General features: G+C 41.0%; 1 protein-coding gene across 1 annotated transcript; it reads right to left on the bottom strand.

Moving 5' to 3' along the window:
* Positions 1-732: 732 nt before the first annotated feature.
* PSMF1 (proteasome inhibitor subunit 1) lies at positions 733-26,543 on the bottom strand. Its single transcript, XM_072631694.1, has 7 exons — positions 26,126-26,543; positions 19,003-19,155; positions 17,416-17,498; positions 13,167-13,352; positions 3,425-3,478; positions 1,857-2,015; positions 733-1,329 (listed from the first exon to the last, which is right to left on the bottom strand). Exons 1-7 carry the CDS (start codon positions 26,252-26,254, stop codon positions 1,278-1,280), a joined length of 816 nt encoding a protein of 271 aa, XP_072487795.1. The 5' UTR covers positions 26,255-26,543; the 3' UTR covers positions 733-1,277.
* Between the last annotated feature and the right edge of the window lie 656 nt (positions 26,544-27,199).

Below are 27,199 nucleotides of genomic sequence, written 5' to 3'. Positions count from 1 at the left end.
AGAAATAACAAATAGAAGAAATCCAATGAAATGTCAGGAGACACAAGCAGAAAGTGATGCAGTAAGAAGCAGAACCAGGAAAATAATATATATGACAATAACATTATAAACAAAAACAGTGAGTACTGTGAATTATAATCCACTTTGGTCCTGAAAAGAGATTAGAAAGGAACCTCCTTCTATTCTGTTAGAGAGGGAGGAGGAGAGACACTGTGGGTATAGATTATTGCATATGTTCTCAAACACCATTGATATATTGGTTGGGTTTGCTTAACTTTTTTTGTTTACAAGGCAAGGATAAGTGGGGAGCACAATAGGAGCAGAGAGAGATATATTGAGAAATCACTCATGTAAAAACAAAAGACACCAAAAAAAATGTTAAAAAGTAAATTAAAATGAAAGCATTTGATTAGATGATTTCTACTTTATCAGGGGTCAAAAGTGCCTTCCAGAACTAATGAACACTGAACAAGTCTAGTGACTTAGAGATGTATTGCCCAATAGTGCAGTACTATAGAAGCGCTGGTTTTCATTTCATTTTCACTCTGATCTCCAACTCTGATCTGGTTGAGGCCCACCATGGACAGTAATCCCAAGCTCCAACAAGTAAAAATCAGTAAAATTTGTGTTCCCGTTCCTCCTCTCTCTTCCCAAATCATCCACATTGCCTCTACTAAACAGATTCCAGCTATGCATTTTCACCCACAGCAAATGAAATGGGGATTCCAGTAATAGAAGCAGTAATAGTAATTTATGAAAGAAAAGCATGTGAAAATTATACAAAGGCACACACTGGGGAAAAGAAAGGGAAGGCTAGTCTTAGAATCTTAAAACATCAAAACCTTTTGTTTTGGAGGGAACATTATATGCATTAAAAAAAAAAAGATAAATGGAAGATTGACCCAACAACACAATTTTTGTATTGACATTTGAGTTCTTAATAATACATCAAATGCTTTCTGTCCTCAGAACACTGCAACCAGAAATGAAGCAGGAATGAGGTCATACACTGCCAAAAATTTCCTATGAGAACCAGAAGCTGGTGATGAAAGAGATAAACACGTTGACTTCTCTTCTTGATTTACAAGCAGTGAGATTTTTCAAGGCAGAGGTGGAGAATGGATTGGTGTCTTGGTTACTGTGGGGATGGGCAGGCAATTCCAGCTGAACTTCCAATCCATTAGAGGATTCCTAAGCTCCAGGACTGAATGAAAACTGATGATCTTGGTTCAGCTCTGTAAGGATGCTCACTTTGGGATGTTACATTTTTATGGCCTTCACATAAACATGTCATCATAGCCTGGGGGTGGGAGATGATCTGGACTGGGTCTGTAATGAAAATAGCAGTGGTAAATTTAGGGAGGAAGAGGGATTTGTAGTTCCCTGAATGACCAGAAGTCATAAAATCAAAGGATCACAAGATAATAAGATTAGAGCTAGAAAAGACCTTTCAAAGGCCATCTATTCTAACTTTTTCATTTCACTTAAGTTAAGGAAACTTGAGATTCAGAGACTTAGAGTGACTTAAATAAGGTCACACAGGTAAGAAATAGCAGAGTCAGGATTTGAATCCGGGTCCTCTGATTCTAGATTGAGTACATTCTCCATGACAGGTCAGGGAAGGAGCCTTCTCATTTAACCATAGGTGCAACTGGCTTATGCCCCTCATGGGAAAAAGATGGAGGAGAGCTCCTAAAGTCTTGAGACAAGCTTCTGACACTGGAGGTGGGTTGTGCAAGGCTGAATAGAAACGAGAGGAACATAACAGGATGCCTTTGATTGCATAGTACCCCTTGATCAAATCCAGGGGGCCAATTCTCCTGCCATATAAGGTGAGGTACTCATTAAATACTTACCCAGATGGACTAGTTCCAATGGGGCCAAAAGGATCAAATCGAGCTCCTGGAGGAACAGCACCTGGGGGAAGCCGGTTGGGGAGTCCAGAAGATGGATCAATGAGAGCTCTTGGGAAGCCAGATCTCAAGGGGTCCAAAATCATGCCACCACCCTGACCCCTGAAGCAAGAAAGAAATTAGGGTGAGCAGTAGGTATCTCTGGGCAAATATAAAGGGTACAAGGAAAGATATTGCCATTCTGTTCCTATCTTGTTGGACAGATAGGAAGTTTGTCTCTGATAGCCAAAGATGAGATGCAAATCTGGCTGGACAACTACATACTAATAGGAAGTGGTGAGTGTAGAAGAGCATATTCTATTGATTGAAATATGAATCTGGCTCTGAACTTGTGCCCTCAGTTCTGAAGGGTAAATCCAATTCTGTAAGGCTACATGAGTCAACAGTAATAGAAACAAAGAGAATCACTCCTATATTCTAGAAAAAGGGTATTCAATGGAACTAAAGGTAGGAGTCAGAATTCACCGGTGTCATCAGCAAAAGGCCACAATCAGTTTCTGAATGAGTAAGAGAAATGCTCTCTCTACTTTTGGTTCATTAGATTGCCCTTGCTGTTGCTACACTGTCATATTTTATACCTGCTGAAGAACAAATATTATTCAACCATAGTATCAATATAACTCAAAATGGCAATTTATTTCTTTTTCATGCTTACATTAGGATCTGCACTGTAAGCTCTAAAGATCCACATTTGGCCTTAAAATGGAAAACTGGCCATCACTGTTCCGGTTCATCTGCCTTATGCAACTCCATATATCTGAACCTTCACAGGAGGGGAGACTTAAACTTATGTATCCAAACTTGCATGCAGAGCCAAACAGCTACTGGGTATCCTGCACTCCCCAGCCCCCCACCTTTTTATCCCTAGAAAGAGATCCCAAAGTTGGCATCAACTTGCAAAAGAGATTACTATCTAATCCAAATGATTTGGTAAAGAAAGGAATCATGAGGGAGAAGGCAAGTGAACAAGGTTATTCAATAAAGCTCAGGGGAAATCACAAAATATTCACTTACAAGACCTAAAGCTACTGTAGGACCAATTTCTGCAATGTGGGGTCTGACATCAAGAATTTATAAATAGCCTATAAGGTTTTCTAAGAAGGACACCCACTTGAACTTCCCTGGGGCTGGTAACTAATCATACACTCATTGTTCTTTTCAAATTCAGTATTCCTGTCAGGCAAGATCGTTTTCTATACTCCCATTTTGCATGTGGGGAAAGTGGAACTAGGAATCAGTTGCTTACATTCCCCCCCCCTCAAACTTCCCTTCCAGAGTTGCTGAATGTTAAGTCTTGACACCATTCTCCATTTCTCTGTCAAACAAAAGCTCCCCTTTCCAAAGTTGGGTGTCAGGAGTAGGACGAGCTATAATTATTTCTGATTTGCTCAGTTCCTCCTACCTCTTCCACTCTGAACCATGACTGAATAGCTCTAAAATTAGAAGATGAGCTGGAGGCAGGGAAAGCCTTGAAAGCAACCTGGAGCTGCCACCTCCCCACCCGCACTCACCTAAAGGGGTCCAGGTCCTCTCCCCCAACAGCAAAGGGACCCAGGGGATCACGCCTGAAACAAATGAAACACAATTATGCTAGAGCCAAGAGAATGTGCAACATCAGCCTGGCACCTGTGGGAGGGGACAGAGCCCGAGCATGGTGGCTGAGGAGGCAGGGATAATACGTACATAACTCTGGCAGTAGGAAAAGGGACAATGGTCAGCATTTTGGCCTTAGAGGAAAGACAGAATTCAAAGGACCTAAAGGTCCTTTACAACCTACTTATAGCCCAGAGGTGACAATGCCATTTAGCCAGTTTCTTGGTGCACAGGCTTGTTCTCTCCTGATCCCAGGTAAGCCTTTAGTTCTGTCTAAAAGTAAGATTACTTCAAAAAAAGAGTTACAACTTAAAGTCCTGAAAAACCCAAAAACTGGTGTTGTTCCAGTCCCTACTAATGAGCCAGGAAGGATTCTGTGGTTTAGTGTGGATGCAGGTCTATTTCCAAGGAAGGGTGTGTTTTACAGATTCAGGTCCCTGTTCCACAAGCAATCGGCCACAGAGCACCTGTGACCAGGATAAGATTTCTGGTGGCCACCGTCATCATGCTTCTCGTGCTAAATGGCATCTTCCATAGGTCTCAAAATATCTGTTATTCACTTCCATAGGTCTCACAATATCTGTTATTCACTTAATAATAGTGTTGGGGCAGGGCTGAGAGTGAACAAAAAACATGAAAGAAAGAGGGGTCATACCCATAACATTCACTCTTGAAAACTGATACAAAATAGACTGGAGACTCTCTAGACATATACATATATGATATACTTGGGGTGGTCTTACATTTTACTGGATGTGGTCTAATGGAGAATCCTGGGGGAAATGGATTACTTACTGATTACTGTAGGCAACAAATTTGCTTTCATCTTCAAATTTTCTATTGTCACTCATTTTATCTTCTGGCTCTAAGTGAAACCGGGCATCCTTCTGATGACAGTTTCCCTGGCCTTCCTTTTCTAGTATTTGTTGCACTTTCACTCATTTGCCCCACCTCTTTCTCTCTCCCTTGTTGAGGGGGGGAGTTGGAATTCTCCTTGCTCCCCACTGCCAATTCTAGCAAGGTAATAAGGTAATCCTTTTATAAATTCCTAATTGACTCACTATCCCACTCACCACAGTGGCTTTTCCAAACCTTTCATCCCTCCTTAGACATATCACAGATTCCTCCTCCCCCTCGACCTTTTCAGTGAGAACCTTGCCTCATATTTCATGCAGGTCATTTGCTGAAAACTTCCTCTTCTCTTACCTCAACCGATATCTCCCAGAAGCTTTTTGCCACAATCACTGACTTTACCCATTTCAAAGGATGAGGCAGTTCCTTCTCCTTACTGAAGCAAACCCCTCCAAATATGGAAATGTGGTCCCATTCCATCCCTTCTTCTCCAGCAGACTCTTCCCTCTATCATCCCTACTCTCTCACTTATTTTTGATCTGTCTATTGACTGTTACCTACTGCCTGCAAACATGCCAATCCTCAAAAACTCTCCCTTGACATCCATCCCTGCTAGCTGTAATCCCATGTCATTTCTCCTTTTGTGGCTTGACTCCTTGAGAAACCATCTCACAAGAGGTGCCTCCATTTCTTTTCTCTCACTCTATTCTTCACTCCTGTTTGAACTTTTTGGCTTCTGACTTCATCATTCCACTGAAACTTCTCTCTTCAAACTTACCACAGACTTCTTAATTGTCAAATCTCATGGCCTATTTTCAATCCTTATCCTTCTTAACCTCTCTGCAGCTTTTGATACTGATCACCCTTCCTCTTCTTGATACTCTCTTCCTTCGAGGGTTTTCATGACACTTACTCTCTCCTTTTTCTCATTTCTGCAATGTTAACTACTACCAAATTCACAGATTACCCCATTTGAAAGAGGCAGCAGGCAACTTATGATATCTATCCTCCTGGGAAGCTGTTACTTATAGTGTTATTTCCCAGGCAGCATGAAGCAGATACCCATTGTATCAAGAGAATATAGCTTTCTTCCCCTGCTTCATTTGCAATTTTTGACCAATAAACAGAAGGCATGTAACTAAAATGATAGAAAATATCAATGGAGGGATTGATGTAGGCATGCATATACATAAATTAAAGCAAGCCTTGCACATTATAGGTACACAAATATTTGACTGACATATGCCATATCTGTTTGACCATAATAGATTATATGCTTCAAATGAGATTTCCCTGAAAAAAATGTATAGCTATGTACCAAAAAAGTCTCATTCATATTTCATATGTCAGATTCTGGGCAAATATTTGTCTCACATTTATTCCATTTTATATACATGACTAAGAACCAGAAGATTTAGATCTCTGGCTTTTCTAGTTATTTACTGTTTGACCATGGGCAAGGCACAACTCCTCAGAACCTGTTTTCTTCACTAAAAAAGAGATAAAAATCACCTTGTATCACCTGCTTCACATGGATGTGATGAAAAACCCTGTGAAAACTGTAATGCAACACAGAAAGCAGGTATGTAGGCACATAAGCTATTTTACATTTACCTTGTACTTCATGGCTTAATTCAGCATCTTCACAAACATTGGATCATCTTTGATTCCATAACCAGTTAGGTGGTATTATCCCAATTTTACAGGTAAGGAAACTGAGGCCCCAAAAGATGAAGGCATTTGCACAGAGGTCATACAGCAATAAGTAGCAGAAACAGGCCTTAAACCCAGTCTTCTGACTGCGATTCCTCTTTACAGTATACCATGTTGCTGTAAGTAGGTAGATATACATACAACTGTAAAAGACTAGAAAGGGAAGGAGGAGGTAGGAAACTGGGATATCCTCAATATGCTCCAGCAGATTTAAGGTTCTGAGGTGATCAGAAACATTGTTCTAGATCCTTTGGATATATTCAGGTGAAATTTTTAGTGGGGAATAGCATTTTCATACCAACATCAATTTAAAAGAAAAGTGATCCTTTTCAATCTCTTCCTTTACCTGATTAGCTAAGGGTTGAAAGCATTTGCTTTATTAGTGTCTTAAGGACCTTTCAATACTTCCTGTCAGAGATGCTGTAAAAGGGACTGGGTGGGAGATTGGATTAGATAACTTTTAATCATCCCTTCTAATATTTTGATTCTAAGTAAAAACCAGACATGGAATGACCGGTTTCCTGGGGAACTTTTGTAGATTAATGGCTAGCTTCTATCCTACGTAAATCTGTTAAATGTCTATAACTCATCATTTGCAAGAGGCCCTGTGCTAAAAGCCCTAAGACGCTGCAGGACAACACATATCATATAACAAAGCCTTGATGTATGTACTACCTGGCATATGATTAAAGAAACCAGTTTAGTTAAGAGCTTTAATCCTTTATTTTAAAGGGCATTTTAGAGGATACTGGAAGTATGCAGTTATGTTAAACATACACAGGATAAATATGAACATGGAGAATCAGGTATAAAGGCTACACACCTACTTCTGTCATTTTCACTGTTGAACCTACAGCTACTTGGTGATTCTAAGTATTCTAGCTCAAGGTCAGTCTGATGAAAATACTACAAATTAAGTCCTAAGTCCCAGGGGAAGGAAAGCTAAATAGATTTTTGAATCTGTAAGCAGGATTAAGGGCTTATATATTCGGTCTGGATGTATCCAATGTATTCTCAGCTTAGAATGAAATTGCCACTATTCTTTTATGAGGGAAAGCTATAGGTTTTTAAGGAAGAGGATAAGAATATTATTATAGGATCACAAAATCTTGGTAGTTGAAAAGGACCTTAAATATTGCCTAGCTCAACCAGTACCTGAAACATGAATTCTACCCCTCTCCAATCTTACAACATCCTTGGACAAGTGATCATCTAGCCTATGTCTGGATACTTTCAATACTAGGGAGCATCTGATTCTCCCCAGTCTGTTCCATTGTTGGATATTTTGAATAGTTAGGAAATTCTTCCTCATAATGAATTGAAATTGGCCTCCTTATAACTTTACTTGTTCTAGTGAAGCTAATGGAACAACTCTTTAGATATTTGAAAATTTCAAACAAGCCTGACCTCTACCTCTTCTCAAGGCTAAACATTCCCATTTCCTTGAAGTAATCATTGTATGATGCTGTCTGAGTCCCCTTCCTATTCTGGTCACCCTCTTCTGGATGTGTTCTACCTTCTCAATATTTCCCCTCAAATATGGAACTCACAACTGGGCACAAAGTCCAGAAGGGCTCTGAGTAGATTAGACCCCAGAGTAAAATGCATTAAAAATGGAAAGGTAGGGAATAGGGATGGAGGGCAGAAAATAAATCTCCCAAGGTATAAAATTTTCTTTGGATTATTAATTGAAAACAAGATAAATCTTATTACCAAAAACTCAAAGGGGCTGCCCAAGTTTCTTCATTGCATTGGAATCTGGCTATGAAGACTACTAGCTAAGGGCAAGAAATTCTTGAGTTGTATGGAGATTTTTATTGCAATACCGTGAGACAAGTTTGTTTGCAAATAAGTGTTTGGCTTGATTTCTCTTGAAATTACCACTTTAAAGATGCCAGCAGGAGCCCTAAGAAAAACAGAATCTCACCGTCCTGCAGTGGAAGCCCCCCAAAAGGTCAGCCTTATGTTGGAGTTAAAAAGAATCTGCCACCAATGCAAAGGACAAAGATATTGTTTAGTCTAGAGAGGAAAAAGCTAAGGAGTGGTTGCCTTTGACTTTAAGATTAGGGAATAAGAGTGGTTGGTAAACTGGTAGTTCTCCAGCTTCACTGATGATAGACTGAATGAGGAGAAATAAGCATTGCCTATGACAGAATGGACTCAGCTTAGACATGAGAATAAGCAAGGGGTGGGGAACCTGTGGCCTTGAGGCCACATGTGGCCCTCTAGGTCCTCAAGTGTGGCCCTTTGACTAAATCCAAACTTCACAGAACAAATCCCCTTAATAAAAATTCCCTCAATAAACTTTCTGTGAGCTTAGACAAAAGGACTGTGGAAAGGTTAGGAAGAGCTCTCCTTAATAAACCTGAATTTCTATGTCTCATTAAGAATTACAAAGGAGAAAAAGAACTTGTGGTTAATAAGCTATGGATTTGAAACTATTAATTGTGGCAAGTTAACTTTGCTTGAGCTTTCGTTTTCTTCATCTATCTAATGGGGGAGATGTGAAGAAAGTACTTTGTAAACCTTAAAGGCATACAGAAATGTGAGTTACCATCATCCTCATTAGACAGATGAGGAAACTGAGGCACGGTAAGATTAAGTGACATATTTGCTGCCCAAGGTCACACAGATATGACAGTCAGATGACATTGAAACAGATATTCAGAAGCCAAAGAATATCAGGGCTGAAAGGGGCTTGAGAACATAGAATATTAAAGCTGAAAGAGATGGACCTTATATAGCTACAACCCCTCATTTTACAGAGCAGCCTTTCCAAAAAGGACTGCAAATAACCCATCCCAACCAAATGTTTTCTTCACCTATATTCCCTCATACTTGTTACATCATGAGGCAGTTGGCTGCCAGCAGGTCTAGGCAAGACATCTCATTCACTTCTAAGTCTTATATTTTGAGGATGGAGGATGAGTTAATTTTGGGGGAGGAAGATTCATTAATTCCTGGCTTAGGATTCTATACTTCTATCCATAGCTTTAATAGTTTTGGGGGCTCAACAGTCCAACGCAGAGTGGGAACTAGCTACTTCTCCCACAGAACTCAAGTCAGATGCTGCCTCTAGAGCCCAAGGAGTTTCTGGCCTACTTGTTAAATAGATGCCATTAAGATAAATTGTTAGCTGGCTCACCCATGGCTCTTTTGGCCCCAAATGACCCCTGGTAGGAAAGAAAAGGGAAAGGGATTGCTCTCCCCAACTTCTGCTTTTTGGGATGCTGTAATTAACACACCAATGAAACCAGACAGGAGGCCCAGCTGCTGCTATTCCCTTTTTCCTTTTTTCCTTCCAGTCCCACCCCCAGGATGGGCATTTGAGGGGAAATAAAAAGGTGAAAGTGTGTGTTTGGTTGCTAAGCAACTTGGCAGCTAGGTTATAATAATGGAATTAGTGTCATTACTGACATCTGTGCTGACAAAGGAGGGTGTATTGGAGGGAAAGTGGGGGTGGGGTGAAAGGAAAGAATTCAACTATAAGGAGAAGCAAGCAGAACAGGGAGAAGCTTAGTTGCACACCATCCCAAAACTTGGAGCTTCTGTCAGTGCACAGGAGAGACCATCCTATCATCCATCAAAGCCATAGGAGACTTATTGAGAAGAAGTTGAAATGTATTTCTTCTGGGCTTCGCTCTCTCATACCCAAATGATTCCCTCTTCCTCATTGGGTAGGAATATCTGCCTACTACATAAACCCTCTTGCCTCTGTTGCCATCTCTCATAAATGAGTGGAACCAATTTCATTCTTTTTTTCTGTCTTATCTCACCAACCAGGCCCTACTCTAAGGACTGAAGATTAAAATGCTTTCATGGTCTAAAATGGGTGTGGGTGAGGTGTTGCTAATGCTGGCACTGCACCTGCCTGCTTGGGCACCTGTTCACTGTATGGAATGATGTCTGTGGGTGTCAGGAGGTGGGAGGGCAGAGAAGACCTCCAACTCTTCCTCTAATCCGTGTTGGAAGGTTGCCACCAGTCCAATTTTTTAAGAGAACTGCTTTCCTATTACTTTCTCTTTTGACTCCCATTCAAAAATCTTCAATGATGCCTCCCCTTCACTGCCTAAGCTAATATATCCTAGCTCCTCAACTTTGAATGATCTTCCACAACAATTTGAGCCCTACTGAGTCAGTGTGGGAGATTTATTTGCCCTGGATCTGAAGTTAGAGGATCTGGATTCAAATCATGATTCTGCTACTTCTACTACCTGTGTGACTTTAAGCAAATGACAACTTCTCTGGGCCTCATTTTTCACATATATAGGATGGGTGTGGAGTAAACATGACAGCCAAGGTCCCTTCCACTCAAAAATATTATGAATCGACTTTTTTAGCCTTTTCTTCCAGTCCTTCCTTCCATGCATTTTCACTGATCAAACTAGCCTACTAATCAGTACCATTAACCAAAAACCCTGACTGATGAGTCTCAGGATAAATTGTGTTTACTACTAAGTGGCAAGGCCATGTGCTCAGCAACTGAGATACAAAGCTTGCCCCTCAAGGAGCTTATGGTATTTTAGGAAGATCAAGATAAGCCATGTACACAAATAAGTGTGAGACAAGACTGAATTGTATCAGAGACAAAGGTAATATGCTCTGGGAGAACTTGAGGCAAAAGAACCATTTCCAGCTGATGGTGTGGGGAAGGGTTCCTTCTCAAAGAAGAATTGGCGCCTGAATACAAGCCTTGAAAGAAAGAGGAGGACAAGGTGCTAAGTGATGGTTAAGACTCTGCTGTTCCCCCTCGAGAGCTTCACAGTCTAACTGGACAAAAAAGGACATGTGCCCCAAAAGATGGATCACAGTGCTGAAGTGGTTGGGTGGCTAAGGATTTGCTGACTGTTCAACATGCCTTGGGCTTTTTGAAACCACTGTGTTTCACCTGGTGTAACTGCCTTCTCCCCTCTACCAAAACTCTACCCATTCTTCAATGCCCAGTGAGCTCAGTCTCACCTCATCTGGATGCCTGTCTAGATGGCTTGCAACCATAGACACCAATCTCTCCTAACACCTCTGCAAAAACTATCTTTAACCCTAATTATGCCTTTTTTATGACATCTTGTATTGTTATTTATCTTGTCATGTATATATCTTGACATTCTGCAATTAGGTTGTAAGCTAGCTGAGAGTAGGGAAATGATCCTAATTTTTTTGTGTTACTCTTAGCATAGTACTGAATACATAATGCTATACATGTGACAGAGCTTTTCAATATTTGTGGAATCACTGACTGATCTGTGTAAATGTTCTGGCTTTACAACCTCATTTCAAATGGCTTATGATCTGAAAAAAGTACAAGCACCGCCAAAACTTGTCATGCCAATAAAAAGACTGAAAAAAAAAACTATTGGGAAAGAAACCACTCACTATGGTCAATACCTTAAGGATTACTTCAGTAAGCCAACAGTTTCAGGAACCCTCATTACCACTGGAGCTACAGATTCTTGGGGCTGGTAAAGACCTTAGAAATCTTCTAGTCCAACTGTTTTGTTTTACAGAGGATGAAATTAAGTACCAGAGAGTAGAAGAGAGTTGCTCAAAGTCCTGGAATGGCAAAGCTGTGACTAAAATCTAAGATTCTGGACTTCAATTTCAGGACCAGGACTCAGTCTCAGGTTTTGAATCCCCATCTAGTATTCTTTCTATTCCAATGTGCTGTGTTGTGTCATAACGTTCTTGCACGCAGTGGGTGCAAGAGAAAATAGCACTAGAATCCTACTATACTATTTTTATGTTGCTTGAGCTTCTACTGAACAAATAGGACCCTAAGGCAGCTTCTACTAACTCAAGATCACTTGCATAAACCAGTGGAGTTAAGAATTCCAGGCAATCAGAAATTTCTAACTAGTTTCCATGACTTCAGTTTCTCAGTCTTCATCAACATGTGGCTGCCAATGTAATATTCCCAATGTTCATATATGTTCCCTTTCCTGATCAAAAATTTGCCTACGGGAGAAAATCTAACACTTTTTCCTGCCATTTATAGCTCTTTATCTTCTGGTTCCAACCCAGTCTGTCTTTCAATCGAGTTACACCTTATTCCCCCCCTTCCCACTAAATTTTCTAAATTTTCTGATCTCACTACTTTTGCCCTTCCCATGTCCAAGACCCTGATTAGGCTGCCTCCACCCTAGAAAAGTACTTCCTCCCCAATTCCACCCAAAGAAATCCTTTTCCTCCTTTAAGGTCCAGTTCAGGAGCCACTTCCTCCCTCCAATGAAATCCAACAAGCATCTATTTATTAGGCACCTACTATGTGTAAATTATATTTTATTGGGGAAATGTTCACAGAAAATGTAAACAGATAGGTCACATGTATGACAATTTGAGAACAGAGTACTAATAAATAAGGAGAGGAAGCCAAAAACTGACCGTGATTTCCCTCCAGCCAAAAGCTATATCTATCCTCAAATTTTCTTGGAATATAGCCTAGATGACTTCTTTCTTCCAACTATAAGCTGCTACTTTGTTATATATGCTACACTTCTTTGTATATCTATTGTAGTCCATCCCATATCCCTCCCAATGCTATAAGTTCCTAAAGGAAAGGCAAGGGCTTATATAATTTTTGTGTCCCCAAGGGCCTAGCAGAGTTACTGGTAAATGTGTGTGTGTTTGTCCTTCACTGCTGAAGAAGACCATGCCATTAGAGAAATAATGACATGACTTACACTTGACTTTATTTTGAGTGAGGGAGGGCTGTGCAGGTCACCAGCCTCAGTTCTCCTCCAGAGCCATTTAAATCCAGTGACCAGATATTCATCAGGATGACTGGAGATGACCCAGGATGAGGTAATTGGGGTTAAGTGACTTGGCCAAGGTCACACAGCTAGTGAGTGTCAAGTGCATGAGATGAGATTTGAACTCAGGTCCTCCTGACTCCTGCACTGGTGCTCTATCCACTTCACCATTTAGTTGCCCCTCCTGATATATAGAAGGCACAGAAAGAGACAGAAATTTTCAATTTTCTATTCCAACCAGGAAGAGGACTAAAACAAGGACAAACAAATGTCCAAGTAATAGGAGATTAGGACTTTGGATATAGATTGCTACCTCTTCCAGGCTACATGCTACCAACTCTGCACTTACCAAGGAGGTTGCCTGCTGGTGTGTGGGTGGTGAGGGGGAATACGGAGAGGGTCGTATTCTCTGGAGGTGGCAGGTAGAAACTCCTGAGAGGGATTGGCCGAATCGTTTTTTCTCAAAGAATTCTGGATGGGCAAAACAAGGCCTGAGGTGATCCGTATCTGGAGCTCTTTGCTGTTCTTGTAGACCCTGCGGGATCGAGAGGGGTAGTCAAATACAGGTACATTTAGGTGGCTAGCAACCTTAAAGAGAGTTGACTTGTGGGTCGCCTGGCAGCTCCTGGGCAGGCGAGCAGCCTTGGAGCCTGGATGTGGTTTGGCTGCCTGGCAGCCCTTAGCGGAGGGGGTAGTAGCTTGGCGTCTCCGAGTTTTTGGGTGACGCTTCTTCGGCATCTGATTTGCCCCTCCTCCTTTACCACCCCATTAGAAAGAGCTAAGGGGGAGAGGCACGGGGAATCTGAGTGGTATGGGGCTCTAGAGCATGTAGCTTTCAGCTGGTTGGCTCCCCCAGGACTCATCCACCGGCTCCCCATTGTTTGTTCATCCTATGTCATGAGGCTGTATCACCTGGGAAAAGGTATGGAAGGGAAGCAAATAATAACTACAGGGAACATGTCAATGTGCATGGCTCAAACCAAGCCGGGAAGGGCAGGACTTCAGAAAGTTCTAGGCCCTGTTCTCATTCTAACTTATTACATGTCCTAAGTGCATTAAACGTCTGCTAACTGTCTTCACCTGTACAGGAATAATAGGCATTTCTTTTTAACCAACCACAGAGTGCTGGAATGGCTCAGGACATAAGATGTGGATGCTACTACAAGGGCCTTGAAAGAATTATTTTCCCAAGTATCATATAGTGGAAAAAGTTCTGGAATGGGAGTCAGAACCTAGTTTCTAGATCTGGCTCTGCTGTAAATAATTTACTGTGACATCAGGCAAGCCCACTTCTCTCTAAACCTGTGTTCCTTTCCCTATAAATGAAGGAGTAAGACATAATCTTGAAAGGTCCCTTCCAGCTCCAATATTTTAGGATGCATGTATTCTAGGGTGGAGCAGTTTCTTACTTATCATCAGGCATTTGGGTCCCCATAATGCTTTCTTTGTATGAATTACACTGGAAGGGACTCTCCTCAAAGTCTAGTGAATCCTTGGGAAAACTTAGACTGAAAAATGAAGCTTTATTCAAAAACTCCACCTGATTCAAAGCAACCGTGAAGGAAGATTTCTTGTTGCCTTTCACTATATAATCATATAATTCCAAAACTATAAAGGATTTTAAGAGAACATCTGGTATAACTCCCTCTTGCCTTTAACTTCTCTGTTAAATTACCTGCAGAGCTAACAAAACTATACTCCTTAAAGCACAGGTCTAACTTCATCATCTCCCAAATAAAAAATGTTCAGTGGTTCTATACTGCCTCTAAAACAAAATACAAAATCCTCAGTCTGGTACTTGGTGCCCTGAAAAATATGGCTTGCTACTCTTATTTCATATTACCCCCCTTAACACTGTTCCAACCAAACTGGCTTCCTATCTATCCTCCACACAAGACATCCCACTCCTCATCTCTATGCCTTTGCACAAATGGCTTTGCACAAACTTGGAATGTACTTTTCATCACTTCCGCCTATAGAATGCCTTTGTTGTTCAGTCATAACACTATATGGAGTTTTCTTGGCAAAGATACTAGAGTGGTGTGCTATTTTGTTCTCTAGCTCATTTTACAGATGAGGAAACTGAGGCAAATGGGGTTAAGTGACTTGCCCAGCGTCGCCTAGGTAGTAAGTATCTAAGGCTGGATTTGAACTCAGGTCTTCCTGACTCCAAGCCCAGTGCTCCATCCACTGTACCACCTAGCTGGCCCTAGAATACCTAGCTTCTTTCAAAGCACAGCTCTCAAGCTACTTTGGATATGGATTCTTTCCTTAGTTATCCTTAGTTACTAACATATTCTCTCTTTTGAAATTACGTTGTGTTACTTTGTCTTTACTAGTATACATGTAACACTTCTAATTTAATGGAAGCTTAGTGAGGTCAGGGACTGTTTCATTTTTAATCATTGTATCCCTGGTACCTAGTATGATGCCTTGCATATGTTGAATTGAATTGTGGATATTCATCTATAACATTTCCAGCAAGTATTCATATTACCTAAATACTTCTCCAGTGATATCTGTAGTTAGTTTCCCTTCAATAATTATAGAGGAAATTTCTGTTTAGGTATGGGGTGAGGCTAAATGATCTCTGAGGTATTTTTAAGCTCAGAGATTTCTTGTAAGTCCATTCCCTTTTGAGATAATTTTGATTGTCAGAAAAAAAAAATTTCCCTCTATTGAGCTAAATTCTTTGTCCCATTGGTTCTAGATTTTCTTCTGGAGTCACACAGAACAAGCCTTCTCTCTTTCCCAATGATAGTCCGTCAGCTATCTGAAGAAAATCATTTTACACTCTCCCAACTGTTTTCTAAACTTAACAATCCCAGTTCCTTCAACTAAATCCTATTGAGATGCTAACAGGACTAGAAACCAGCCTGATTGTTCTGTTCAGGAAGAGAACAAATTAATCCATCAATGTTCTTCCCAAAATTTGGCACTCCAAACCAGCACAGTAACTCAGATGCAAGCTGAGCAAAGGCAAAAGCAAGGCTACCATTCCCTTCCTCATTCTGGATGCTGGCCTGCTACATGTTAATAAAGCCTGATGGAATGGGGGTTTATCTCCCCAGTATCACCCTAGTTTGGCAATGGCAAAAGAAACCCACTGCTTCATCTAATGTGACAATGAAGACAGAGGTGCAGAGGAGCAAAGCATCTTTGTACTCACTTGTTCCTCACCATCTATAAATATCTGTGGTCTGATTGGCACAAGTTCCTAAACCATAGCAGAGACGAGAAAACTAAAGTAAAGAGAGATTAAAATGTACTAGCCTGTCCTGTTATCCAGAGGGTGGATGTTCCTTCATACTTGCTGTCTATTTCTTCCCTGGGTGTTAGTTACAAAAGGCAACAAGGATAGGGTGGCTCTCTCCAAAATGTGGGTCCCCCTCATCACCAAATCTCAAACATCCATGTTAATGGATTGGGAAAGGAAACTTGTCCAGATAATTCAAAAGAAAAAGGTACCATACCAATTAATTTTCCTCACTGTCCCATTCCTGACTAGTTCCTGTATAATGTGGTTCTTTCAAATTCAAGAATCAGCTTAAACCACTTTATTGTAGGCTATTCTTATATAATTTCAGAGGCAAAGAACATAGAAAGTTGGCTTGCCAAGGAATACACGGTATTTTAGAAAACTTCTCTTTCAAGGATTTCTTTTCTATTATTACACTTCCACCACAAATAATTCTATGGACATAGTACATAGTTAATAAATGGCTAAATTCAATTTAATTCAACAAAAATGTACTGAATTTTCTAACTGGGGACAGAGATTAATAACATACATTCCCTGAATTTCAGGAAGTATACAGTATAAGCTCAGGAAATTTGGCAGACACAGAAATGTCATATAAGTCAGAACAGGAAAGTCCCACAAGGGAGGTACAAATGTAGTGCTAAAGGGATACAAAAGAGGAAAGTATCATAGAGTTTGAAAAGTTAGAGAGGCAAATGGAGGAGACAGGTTTTGAATATAATCTGGGCCATAAAAAATGGATAGAAACCTGACAGTCAGAGATGGGAAAGAAAGAGATTGTAAGAAGAAGAAACAATGTGAATAAAGATACAGAAATGGGAAAACCAAAGAAGTGTTTGAAGAATGGTTCATAATCCTTTACTGTTGGGTTAACTGTGAAAGGATTAGCCATTTATTGACTATGTACTATGTCCACAGTGAGGCAGGAAAGGTAGGCTTGGGACAAATTGTGGAGGATCTCAAAGATGACAAACTAAGGAGCCTGGACTTTATCCTGAAGGTAATGGGGAGTGACATAATCAAATCTGAGCTTTAGGAAAACCGAATAATTTATGCAATTTGAAGGTTAATAAATTTACCTGGTTTAAGGAGGACATCCCAGAACTTTCTGAGGAAAGCCAGTCTGGGATTGTTGCTAATATATCATACATGGATAACTAAGAGCTTTAACAGCATCTGGGAGGTATGTATCTCTAGGTTAGTTTCAAACAACTCTTTGGACTGTCTCAATCTCACCCAACTCTATCTCATTATCCCACAGTATCTTTCCACTAATTGTCTGATCTCTTCTTACCCTATCTGAGTGCCCTGGAGGAGGGACAATTATTGGGAGTACCTGTGGAAGTCACCCAGGTGTTCACCATCCACATAATCCTTCACGTTCAGGGTCAAGTCCACCACCTGTTGTGACTTACACTCCTAGGGAATGGCAAAGGGAAAGAAAAGTTAGGCGGTCAGGAAGAGGTTGCCAGAGATTCAGAGGGAATTCAGGGCACACCATCCCAAACTATCCAGGAGGGGATAGCAGCTTCAAGGCCACATGTGGCCCTCTAGGTCCTCAAGTGTAGCCCTTCGACTGAATCCAAACTTCAAAGAACAAATTCCCTTAATAAAATGATTTGTTCTGTAAAACTTGGACTCACTCAAAAGGCTGCACACAAGGTCCTAGAAGGCTACATGTGGCCTGCAGGCCACAGGTTCCCCACCCCTGATTTAGACATATGAGACTGGCTGAGAGGTCCCTAAGAGAAAATGTGGGAGTTTCTGAAGCACTGGAATGCCAAAATTCCACTTCTAATCATTTTCCCTGATTCTGTCTTATGCTCTGAACATGGCTATTCTGGCTTCAAGTCAACTGTAAAGAAAAGTAGTTATACAGATTCAAAGAGGTATCCCTAAGGCAATCTCTTTCTCTCCTCTGTTTTTTTTCTTTTACTAGTTTGAAGGCTGTCCAGTTTTCTGAAATTTCAGGGGTTTTCCCAAAGAACATATATTATTTAGAGGAGAACAATCCTGCCACAATAATATCAGGACTTGACCAATATTTGTCCTCTAATTGTGTTGAGATTTCTTCTGTTTCTTCAGACCTTTCCTCTAGGTAAACCACTTCGCCTATTAGCTTCAGATGGACACTAATAAAGTATTTCAGGTTACTGTCTGACATCTGTTGTACTTCCCACTTCTTAAGTGAAATGAGCTTTCTATGGTCACTCAATTTTGTATATAAAAGTATAGACCTTTCTTTGTTCTAAATCTACTTCTTTTAAGTGTCAAACAACTGTAGATTTGAACTCAAAGGACTTTAGCGATCATCTAGTCCAACCCCTTCATTTTACATTAATGAGGAGATAGATACCCAAGAAGGAAACAACTTGCCTAAGGAAACAGTTAAGGAGAAGAGGTAGGATGGGGACCCAAGTCTTTGACTCCAACTCTACTGCGCTCTTCCCACTATACCACACTACAACTTTAGTACTGGTCACAGCTCAGATATTATTGATCTGACTCATCTTCTGCAGTGACACCATTAACATACTATAACCAAATCCTGCCATAATCATGACATTTAGAGCACTGTTCCTATGGGGCTAACAACTACCATAAAACATTATTCTGCTTAAATTCGGGTTCTAATAAAATCAATTATCAATATTTGGTGCGTATGAATGTGGGTCTGAATGCTTAGGCTCACCCTACTCACATACTATTTGTGATTATACAGTTTTTAGTCAGATCCCTTTGGAGCATTTGTTTACAGGCTGAAAAAGAGACCTCCCTTACCATGGAAGTCCTGCCTGTCCTCCTCCCAGACCCTTGAAACTATAGCAAATTAAGTGGATACTCAACCCACTGTATCTGACTGGCTGTCATATCTCCATTTAGCAGGCACCTGTAGGGTTGGGCTTAACTGCAGAGAACTCACCAAAGCATTGATAATCATGCTATCATCCACCATGATGGCCTTCAGAAGGAGTTCCTTTGACTTATCTAAGGACTCATAGCGAAGGACATACAGATCTTTGTTGGCATTCCATCCATGTGGCAACAGCTCAGATTTCTTATCGCCTGGACCTGGCTGTGAAGATATAATGGGTAGGGTATATGTGAAAATGAGACTTTCTAGAGCTTTCTTAGGGGCAGGATAACTGCATACTTTATTGGTTTAAAAAACATTTGTCTAAGTTCCTAGGTATTTTGGGCAGATTCCAAAATGGAGCTAATAGGGGAACACCATTTAAATTTGCACTGGGCAAAAACTCATCACATTACACAAGACTATGTAGAATAGCAACTGAAAAAACCAAATTTTGGTAGCCCTTTTCTTTAATCAAATTACCCATGGCATTCCAGTCAAGATTCTCTCTCTGAATAAAGATAACCAGATTTATTTTCCACATTAGCAATTATGGAAGTTCTATGTATTGCATGAGTTATTCTTTGTATTTTAAGGGGATATAATGATCATGCATTTATATTTTAAAGATACAGAGTCCTTGTTGGTATTAGAAGGAACAGTAGGAATAATTTGTTTCAAACCTTTTAAAAGATCAGGACACAGGGAAGTGACTTGCCTAAAGCCACAATGTTAGCCAGTGTCAGAACTAGAAATGAACCAAGGTTTCCAATCTTTTTTTTGCTACGATATGCTGACTAGGTGAATATCAATATTTGCATATTTTGAGGTTTCCGGCGCTGGTTTTGCAATACCCCAAAGCGCTAGAATTGTTTCAAGGCATGTTGTGAAATTCTGAAATGAAAAAAATTCTGAAAATATATTAGTACATTTTCTAAAAATATAGATCACACAGCACTTTCAGGAGGGAAATTAAGTGAGAGAAAGAGACTATAAAATCAAACACTTGGGATGCTACAAACCCAAAATAGCTAGGAATCCCTGGAATGTTTTCAGAATGATCTAGCTGGAAGATGAGTAACTTCAGAGGCCTTAAAATGGCAGAAACGAAACTAAAGGAAATGTAAAGTGAAATTCAATAGCTTAGTGAAAGTGAAACAGAAAAAAAAAAACTAGCAACAAATCACAGCTTGTTAGATTTTAATATGTTCAGTTTTAAGTATATGACAATTACTTCAGGGATTCAGAGGTTCAGACAAAGACAAGGTATATTATAGTCAGGGTCCCTTTAGTTTTTCTTTAGAACACATGCTTGTGGCTTTTAATCCCTATCCTCAGTCTGGATCTCCTTTCTGTATAAAGATGACTGCATCTATTTGCTAAATCAGCAGCTCTGCATTCCATCCAGTTAGGTGAAAAAATCAGCATCTCCGCATTCCATTCAGTTAGGTGAAAAAATCCCACAGTGGGTAGGGCAGATAACATATAACAATTTTTAAGACTGTCCCCCTCTCTGATACTATTATCTTCTCATCAATAAAAGGCTTGCCCCAGTATAAGAAAATGAAAGGAGGCCTGATGGGAGACAGAATGCCCAGTTTCCACATACCTACTCCAGCAAAACCCTGAAGTTTATGCCAGACTGATTAATGATCAAGAAATACAATGAGAAACTATAGTAAGTTAATTCTTCCACTCCAGAACTGTGTACTAGCTAAAGACCTGGAGGCAATAGGAAAGGTGGTCAACAGCAAAGCCAGTGCCAGCACTACCAGACATAGCCCGGAGACTGTAGCTTTCAGATAATCATGAATGCAAACTGCTCAGATTTATGAGAACTAGAGGGCAAAGTAAAGATTGAGAAAATCCACTAAACACTTACTTAAAAAACAACAACCCCAAAAACAAACAAAAAAGGGAAAAGTCCCAGGAACCAAACCTAGAGCTCCCAGATTAAGAAAAATATTACAAATAATCCAAAAAGAAGTTCAAATACCAAGAAACCACAGTCAGGACCACTTAAGATCTGGTAGTTTCTACAAAAAACTAAAGCTGATTTTGGAATACAACATTTAAAACGCCAAAGAGAGAATTTACAAGTAAGAGTAATTAACCCTAACAAGTTGAATATAATCCAAGCATTTCTGATGAAAAAAAGAGAGCTGTGAACTTTAAAATATAAACACAAGAGTCCAAAGAAATCTTAGAGGGAAATTTACTCAAGTGGTTTGAAGGAACTGTAGCGCTGATATTCTACTAGGGGAGAAGAAACAAGTATCCTTTCAGAACTTATTGTCTTCAAAGGATAATGAAGGAGTTAAATAAGAAAAATAAGTGTGGACTGGTTCTGTTCTGAAGGTCTGAAAAGGGGAATGAGATGGGAAGTTGAAAAATAATACACTAGCATAGAAAAGAGGAAGAAACAGTAGAACTTGTTATTTCTCATAATTGAAGAGAAAATATATAAAAATGGGGTGAAGGGGTTTGGGAAGTGAGCATTATACAAAATGGCTAACAAAGGGTTCAAAAGACACAAAGAATTTGGGCTTACATCAAACTCAACAGAAAAACAAGTGGGAACGGGAGGATAATTTGGGTGAGGGAAGAAATATAAGCAAAATAAACTTCTTAATCTTGAAAAGAAAATTAAAAGAAAAAAAGGAAAAGGAAAATCAAAGAACTAGAATCTAAGGGACACCTTAAATTGCCTCTTAGCAAACTGAGCTATGGCTGAACAAATTGTGGTATATGATTGTAGCAATAGTATTACATTATAAGAAATACTGGAAGAGAGGATTTTAGAGAATCTTGGCTAGTATGAACTGATGCCAAATGAAGTGAGTAGAACCAACCAGGAAAAACCTTAGCACAAAGATCTGTAACACTATAAAGAAAACCAAACTCCAAAGACAACTCTAATCAATGCAATGATGGAAACAGATCCTGAGGACACTCAATGAAACATGACACGACTTCTAACAAAGAGGTAATGGACACAAGATGTAGAGACATAAGCTCCTGAATGCAGCCACTGTGTAAATTTATTGTGCTTGACTCTGCTTGTTTGTCTATATATATATATATATATATATATATATATATATATATATATATATATATATATATATATGTATGTATAGATATGTTTTTCCTTTGTCTTGGTTTTAATGGAGATGGGAGGGAAGGGGCTGGGAGTCTAAAAGGTTAGCAACAGACTTGCCAAAAAAAGGATACCATTAAAACATTTTCTAAAATGCACCAAAGAGAACAGAAGGAAGCTCAGATATAACATATAAACTTTATTATATATTTTTTTTTTTTTAAAAAAAGCAAGCAGTATGAAATGGAGGTTCATGATTTCATAACAATTTCTCTTTTTTTGTGTTTGCTGTATGCATGGAAATATTATTTTTTGGTGTTTAAGTTTGGAGTAAAAACTTTTTCTTAAGTGGTTAATTACAAAAAATAAGAAAATGGAGCTGAGACTGAATGGGGATTTCTGTTTAGGTGCAAACTGCACTAGATGGTCTTTGAGGGCACCTACAAATCAGATTCTAGAGACAAGGAAATGGATGATTACTTTATGATGATTTTAAATTCTGGAATGATAGAACCCTATTGAGCAACAAGGATCTCATTTAATTCAACCCCCTAGCTGAAATATGAATATCTGCTGATAGTATCCTCAAGCAGCAGTCATATAGTTTCTGTGTGAACACTTCCAGTGACAGTTACGTGCCAAAAGATTCCACTGTTGGACAAATCTAATGGTTAGAAAAATCATTCTTTATATCGAACTGAATTCTGCTTCTTTATAACTCCCCTCCATTTCTTAAAGTTCTGCTTCAGGTTTACTGCAGGACAGGCAGTTTAGAATGACAAGACCATAGTTCAACAATCTGTTTCTGGATCTTCTCTCCAGGAGAACCCTGTCTTATTACAGATTGCTGGGTCAACTGGAAAATACCTCAGACATAATTTAGTTCAAATTCATCATTCTATACTGAAGGAAACTGAGACCCATAGAGAAGAAGTGACTTGTCCCATGTTATACTGTCAAAGAGCATTGGAACTAGAACCTAGGCCTCATTTGTGAAGTCTATGGCTAAGGAAGAGTATCTATAGAGAGCATCTATAAATCAAATCCTCAGATCATAAAGGTCATTACCATCAGGAGTGAAAAAACTCTGAATACAGAATCATGGAGTTGTATGAGCTCCTTAATGATCATCTAATCTAAATATGCTCACATGTTCTTTTCACAAAGATCACCAGATTAGGAGTTAGAGCTATACCCAAATCTCAGTTCTGCCACTATCTACTAGTCACTTAATATCTTTGAGTTTCAGTTTCCTGAGGAGGTTCCATCTATAAATCCTACTCTCTCATAGAGTTAAACTATTTTACATGGTTAACTTTGGTCTATATCCTCTGATAACACTAATAGACAGATTTTTTAAAAAAACAAACCAACTTACTATAGCTTACATTAGAGGCAGTGTTGTATAGTGGAAAGGGCCTTAGATTTGGAGTCAAGGTCTTAAATTCAGATTCTTCTCTCATTTACTACCTGTATAACTTGGGCAATTCCCTTAACCTCTCAGGGTCTCAGTTTCCTCATTTATAAAATGAGGGTGTTGGATTAGAGGGTCATCTTCAAGGTCACTTCCAGGTCTAGATCTATAATCCTATATTATCCTGCTTTCCACTTCAAATCAATTGGTAAAACTGTAGTATTTTAATAAATTGGCTGGTGACAATCAACATGATATAGTAGAATCTAGATCGGGGTGCCTTGAAGCTTCACTTGTTCTGTGAAGTTTGGATTCAAAGGGCTGCACTTCCGGACCTATAAGGCCCAAAGTGGCCTCGAGGCTGAAGGTTTCCCACTCCTGAAGAGTCATTAGGTCTGGATTTAGATGTTCTAGTTCAGTAATTACTAGTTATGTTGATCTTACATATGTCATTTCCCTTTTTGAGACTTAGTTTTCTCATCTATTACTGGTACTTCTTTACCTTACAGCTGTTGTCAGGACAGCATCTGTAAACCATAGAAATGTGAGTTATTATTAACTGGCTAATAAAGTGTGAGGAAAGCAAAATGGAAAAAGTAGATTTTTATTTGAGGGTTCTTTTGCTAAATAATTTCTTTCAAATAATATTCAATAACTGTTGCCACCAAACAAAATTTATTAGGGATCTTCTGGTTCCTTCATTTTTCCACCCCCTCCACCTATTGGCAGGGAGAAGGGAAAGGTTTACTTAGGAGTTTTTAAAACAGTAGCTAACTGTGGTCAGCCCTTCCCCAAGCAAAGTGGAATATGGATTGGAGGACAAACCACTCCAAAATTCATCTCTTACACTTGCCAAAAAGCCAGAAAACAAAAACAAAAAACAAGATGAAAGGTCAGCTTAACCTAAGTCCCTAAACCAATCTCAAAAGATAAACAGACCAGCCATATGCCTGACTTTATCAAACCATGACACAAACCAACAGAAGGTACAACCCATGCCATTAATTTGAGTTCAAATGTTGATCCTTCTCAAAGGGACTGATTTAAACTTGTTTTTTTCCTGAACTTAAACACTAAATAAAACAAACATTTCCATTCTACAACATAACAGAAAAATAGGATTATGTATAAAACTGCAAATTTCTATTATATACAGAGGCTGTTTTCCTTTTAAGCTGTAATAAAGTGAACACATAACTTTCAAATCTGTCTTGTCTGTTTTCCTCCTGACTTTCCTTCTGTTCTTCAGAACAACACTCCCATACTGGCTTTGTCTAAAAATTTATGGTTCATTCTGCACCTTCAATCCATCATATAGGGGCTAATTTGGCAACAGGATCAGGGATAGGAGAGAAAAGGGATAGAAACAAGAAGCCACCAGAATATTACTTCCTTAAGGAGGAAAAGCAGCTTCTTTGGCCTTGAATGGCCACAAGAGAGATGTTAGGTAGAAAAACCCAAAGTCTTTTGATTTGATTTTAGAATGCCATCATTGGCTCAAAGTAAGAAGAGACTCTAGTAGGGATTTTATCATTCCATCCCCCTTGCCAGCACCCTTGACTGGTGGTCACTCAGCCTCTGGCTTGGACTCAAAGTGAAGGGGAACTCAAAATAAAAAAAAAAAAGCTGCATGCCCTAAGTATATGCCAATGACTATTTGGAATTGAGAAAGTATAGTGGAAGGGAGAAAACATGTTTGGCTGTGTGGAGAACTCATGGAGAGGTGGTGGAGAGGCACCAAGTATGAGTGTTTTTGAAGAAGTATTGGATTGTGTGTGTGTGTGTTTTCCTGGTCTCCAGTAAGGAAAGAGTAGGAAGACAGTAAGAGATGGTGTGACAAAGTGTAACGAGAGCTGATTTAGAGTTGGAGGACATGGGTTTGAAACCACTTCACTGCTGGGCCACCACTTCCTCATCTAAATGAGAGTTTGAAGTGACCACCTCTAAACCTCCTTCCAGCTGTAAATCTATGATTCTGTTCCCACTTCATGTGAGCGTGTGTGAGGATTTAGGGGAACGTGCGGAGGGGCAGCGCACTGGGTGTGGGACAGTCTGGCCGTTTCAGGCATTGCTCACTGTGAGAAGGGGAGGGCAGCAGGCCCGCCATACAAGTTTCCTAACTGAAGTAGTCAGTCACCTAGTGTTTAACAGATACTACGTGCCAGGTACTGCGCTAAGCCCTAAGAATACAAAGAAAGGGGACAAGGAGCTCAGTCTAGGGAGGGAGAGACAACACCCCACACGTAGAGGATAAATTGGGGAGTCTCGCAAGGCAAGCCCCGAGACGAAAAAGGGCTTGGGAAAAGCTTCTTACAGACAGCTCAGACTTGAGGGGGCCAGCGGGAGCCAAGAGGGAGAGCACGCGGAGGGTGCCCGCAGGCGGGGGAGAGGGGCAGGGGGCGCCCAGGCCCGGGCCCGAGGAAGGCTGGTGTGTGGCAGCCTGTGGGCAGACGCGGAGCGCCGGGAGGAGGGTGTTCGTAAGCGCGTCGCAGCCCTGTGTGCCGGGGACCCAGCGGTACAGGGTGTTGTGGGGGAGGGTCTCGGTCCCGGGTAAGCAGCGTGTCTGGAGGGGGGGGGTCAGACCAGGCTGCACCCGCTCCGCACCAAGGAGTCAGGGTACGTGAATGCGTGTATGTGCCCGGTGCCCGGGGGAGCGGGTCTCCGGGCCGGGACGGTACCTGGTCGCCGGTGCCCAGGCCTCGGTAGTCGTGGGTGATGAGCTCCCAGTGCAGAAAGCAGACAAGCGCGTCCTGGGGGCAGGTGATCCCCGGCGCTGCCGAGGCGTACAGCAACTCCAGGCCGGCCATGACTTCCTGCCGGCCAGCCGCCAGTCTACACAAATCCCAAGTCAGCCCCGCATCCCGGTCCAACGGCCCGGCCTCCCAGGGGGCCCCGCCTCCGCGGCCGAAGGGAAACGACGCGCAGACTGCGCAGGCCTGGGCTCCCGCAACCAAGGGACCGGAAGGAAACTCGGTGCAGCCTCCTCGGGTTCCGGAGCCGGAAAGGAACCCTCTCCTGGGTGTTACGGTCCGGCACGCGCATGCGCGCGCGCACGCGCTGGTATCTGGGCCGCGGCCCCCCGAGGGCAGGCGGGAAAGGGATGGCGGTGTGGCGGTGGGAGCGGCCGGCGCGTGGCGCGCGTCTCCTTAGGTCCCGATGGAGGGCTCTCCAGACGTCTCGAGCTTGTGTTTCCCAGGAGGGAATTGGAGAGGAGGGGACGGGAGAGCGTGAGCTCTGACCGCCGCTGTAAGCCGATCCAGACTAGCCCAGACTGAGGTTTTGATTGAGGGGGGATCCAGGCAGATGCCGACGACTCAGGGTTAGTTACGTCGTGAAACCAATACAGTGGAAGTCAGGGGCGATGTCCCCTTTTATCTCTCCCATTTCCCCTTCCGGTCTACCGAGGAAACAGTTTTCTCAGGGAATCCCTAGCTACTATGTCAGTTATAAATGGTCCGGACCTACTGACTCCCAGGAATGACTCCTCAGGCCTCAAAGAGACCTGAAGGCACTTAAGGACAGTAGATTCTGAAGGCTTGGTGTTCTATCAAATAGAGAGAGGGAGGGAGGGAGGGGGAGAGAAAGGGAGAGAGGAGAAAGAGCGAGAAAGAGGAGTGAGAGAGAATGAGGGAAAGAGTGAAAGAGGAGAGAGAGAGGGAGAGAGAGACAGAGAGAGAAAGAGGGAAAGAGAAGAAAGAGAGAGAGAGAAAGCGAGAAAGAGGAGTGAGAGAGAATGAGAGAAAGAGCGAAAG

Source organism: Notamacropus eugenii, chromosome 1 (genome assembly GCF_028372415.1).
Source record: "Notamacropus eugenii isolate mMacEug1 chromosome 1, mMacEug1.pri_v2, whole genome shotgun sequence".
NCBI lineage: Eukaryota > Metazoa > Chordata > Mammalia > Diprotodontia > Macropodidae > Notamacropus > Notamacropus eugenii.
The sequence above is the reverse complement of the archived record's forward strand: the minus strand, read 5'-3'. Positions and strand labels throughout refer to the sequence as shown.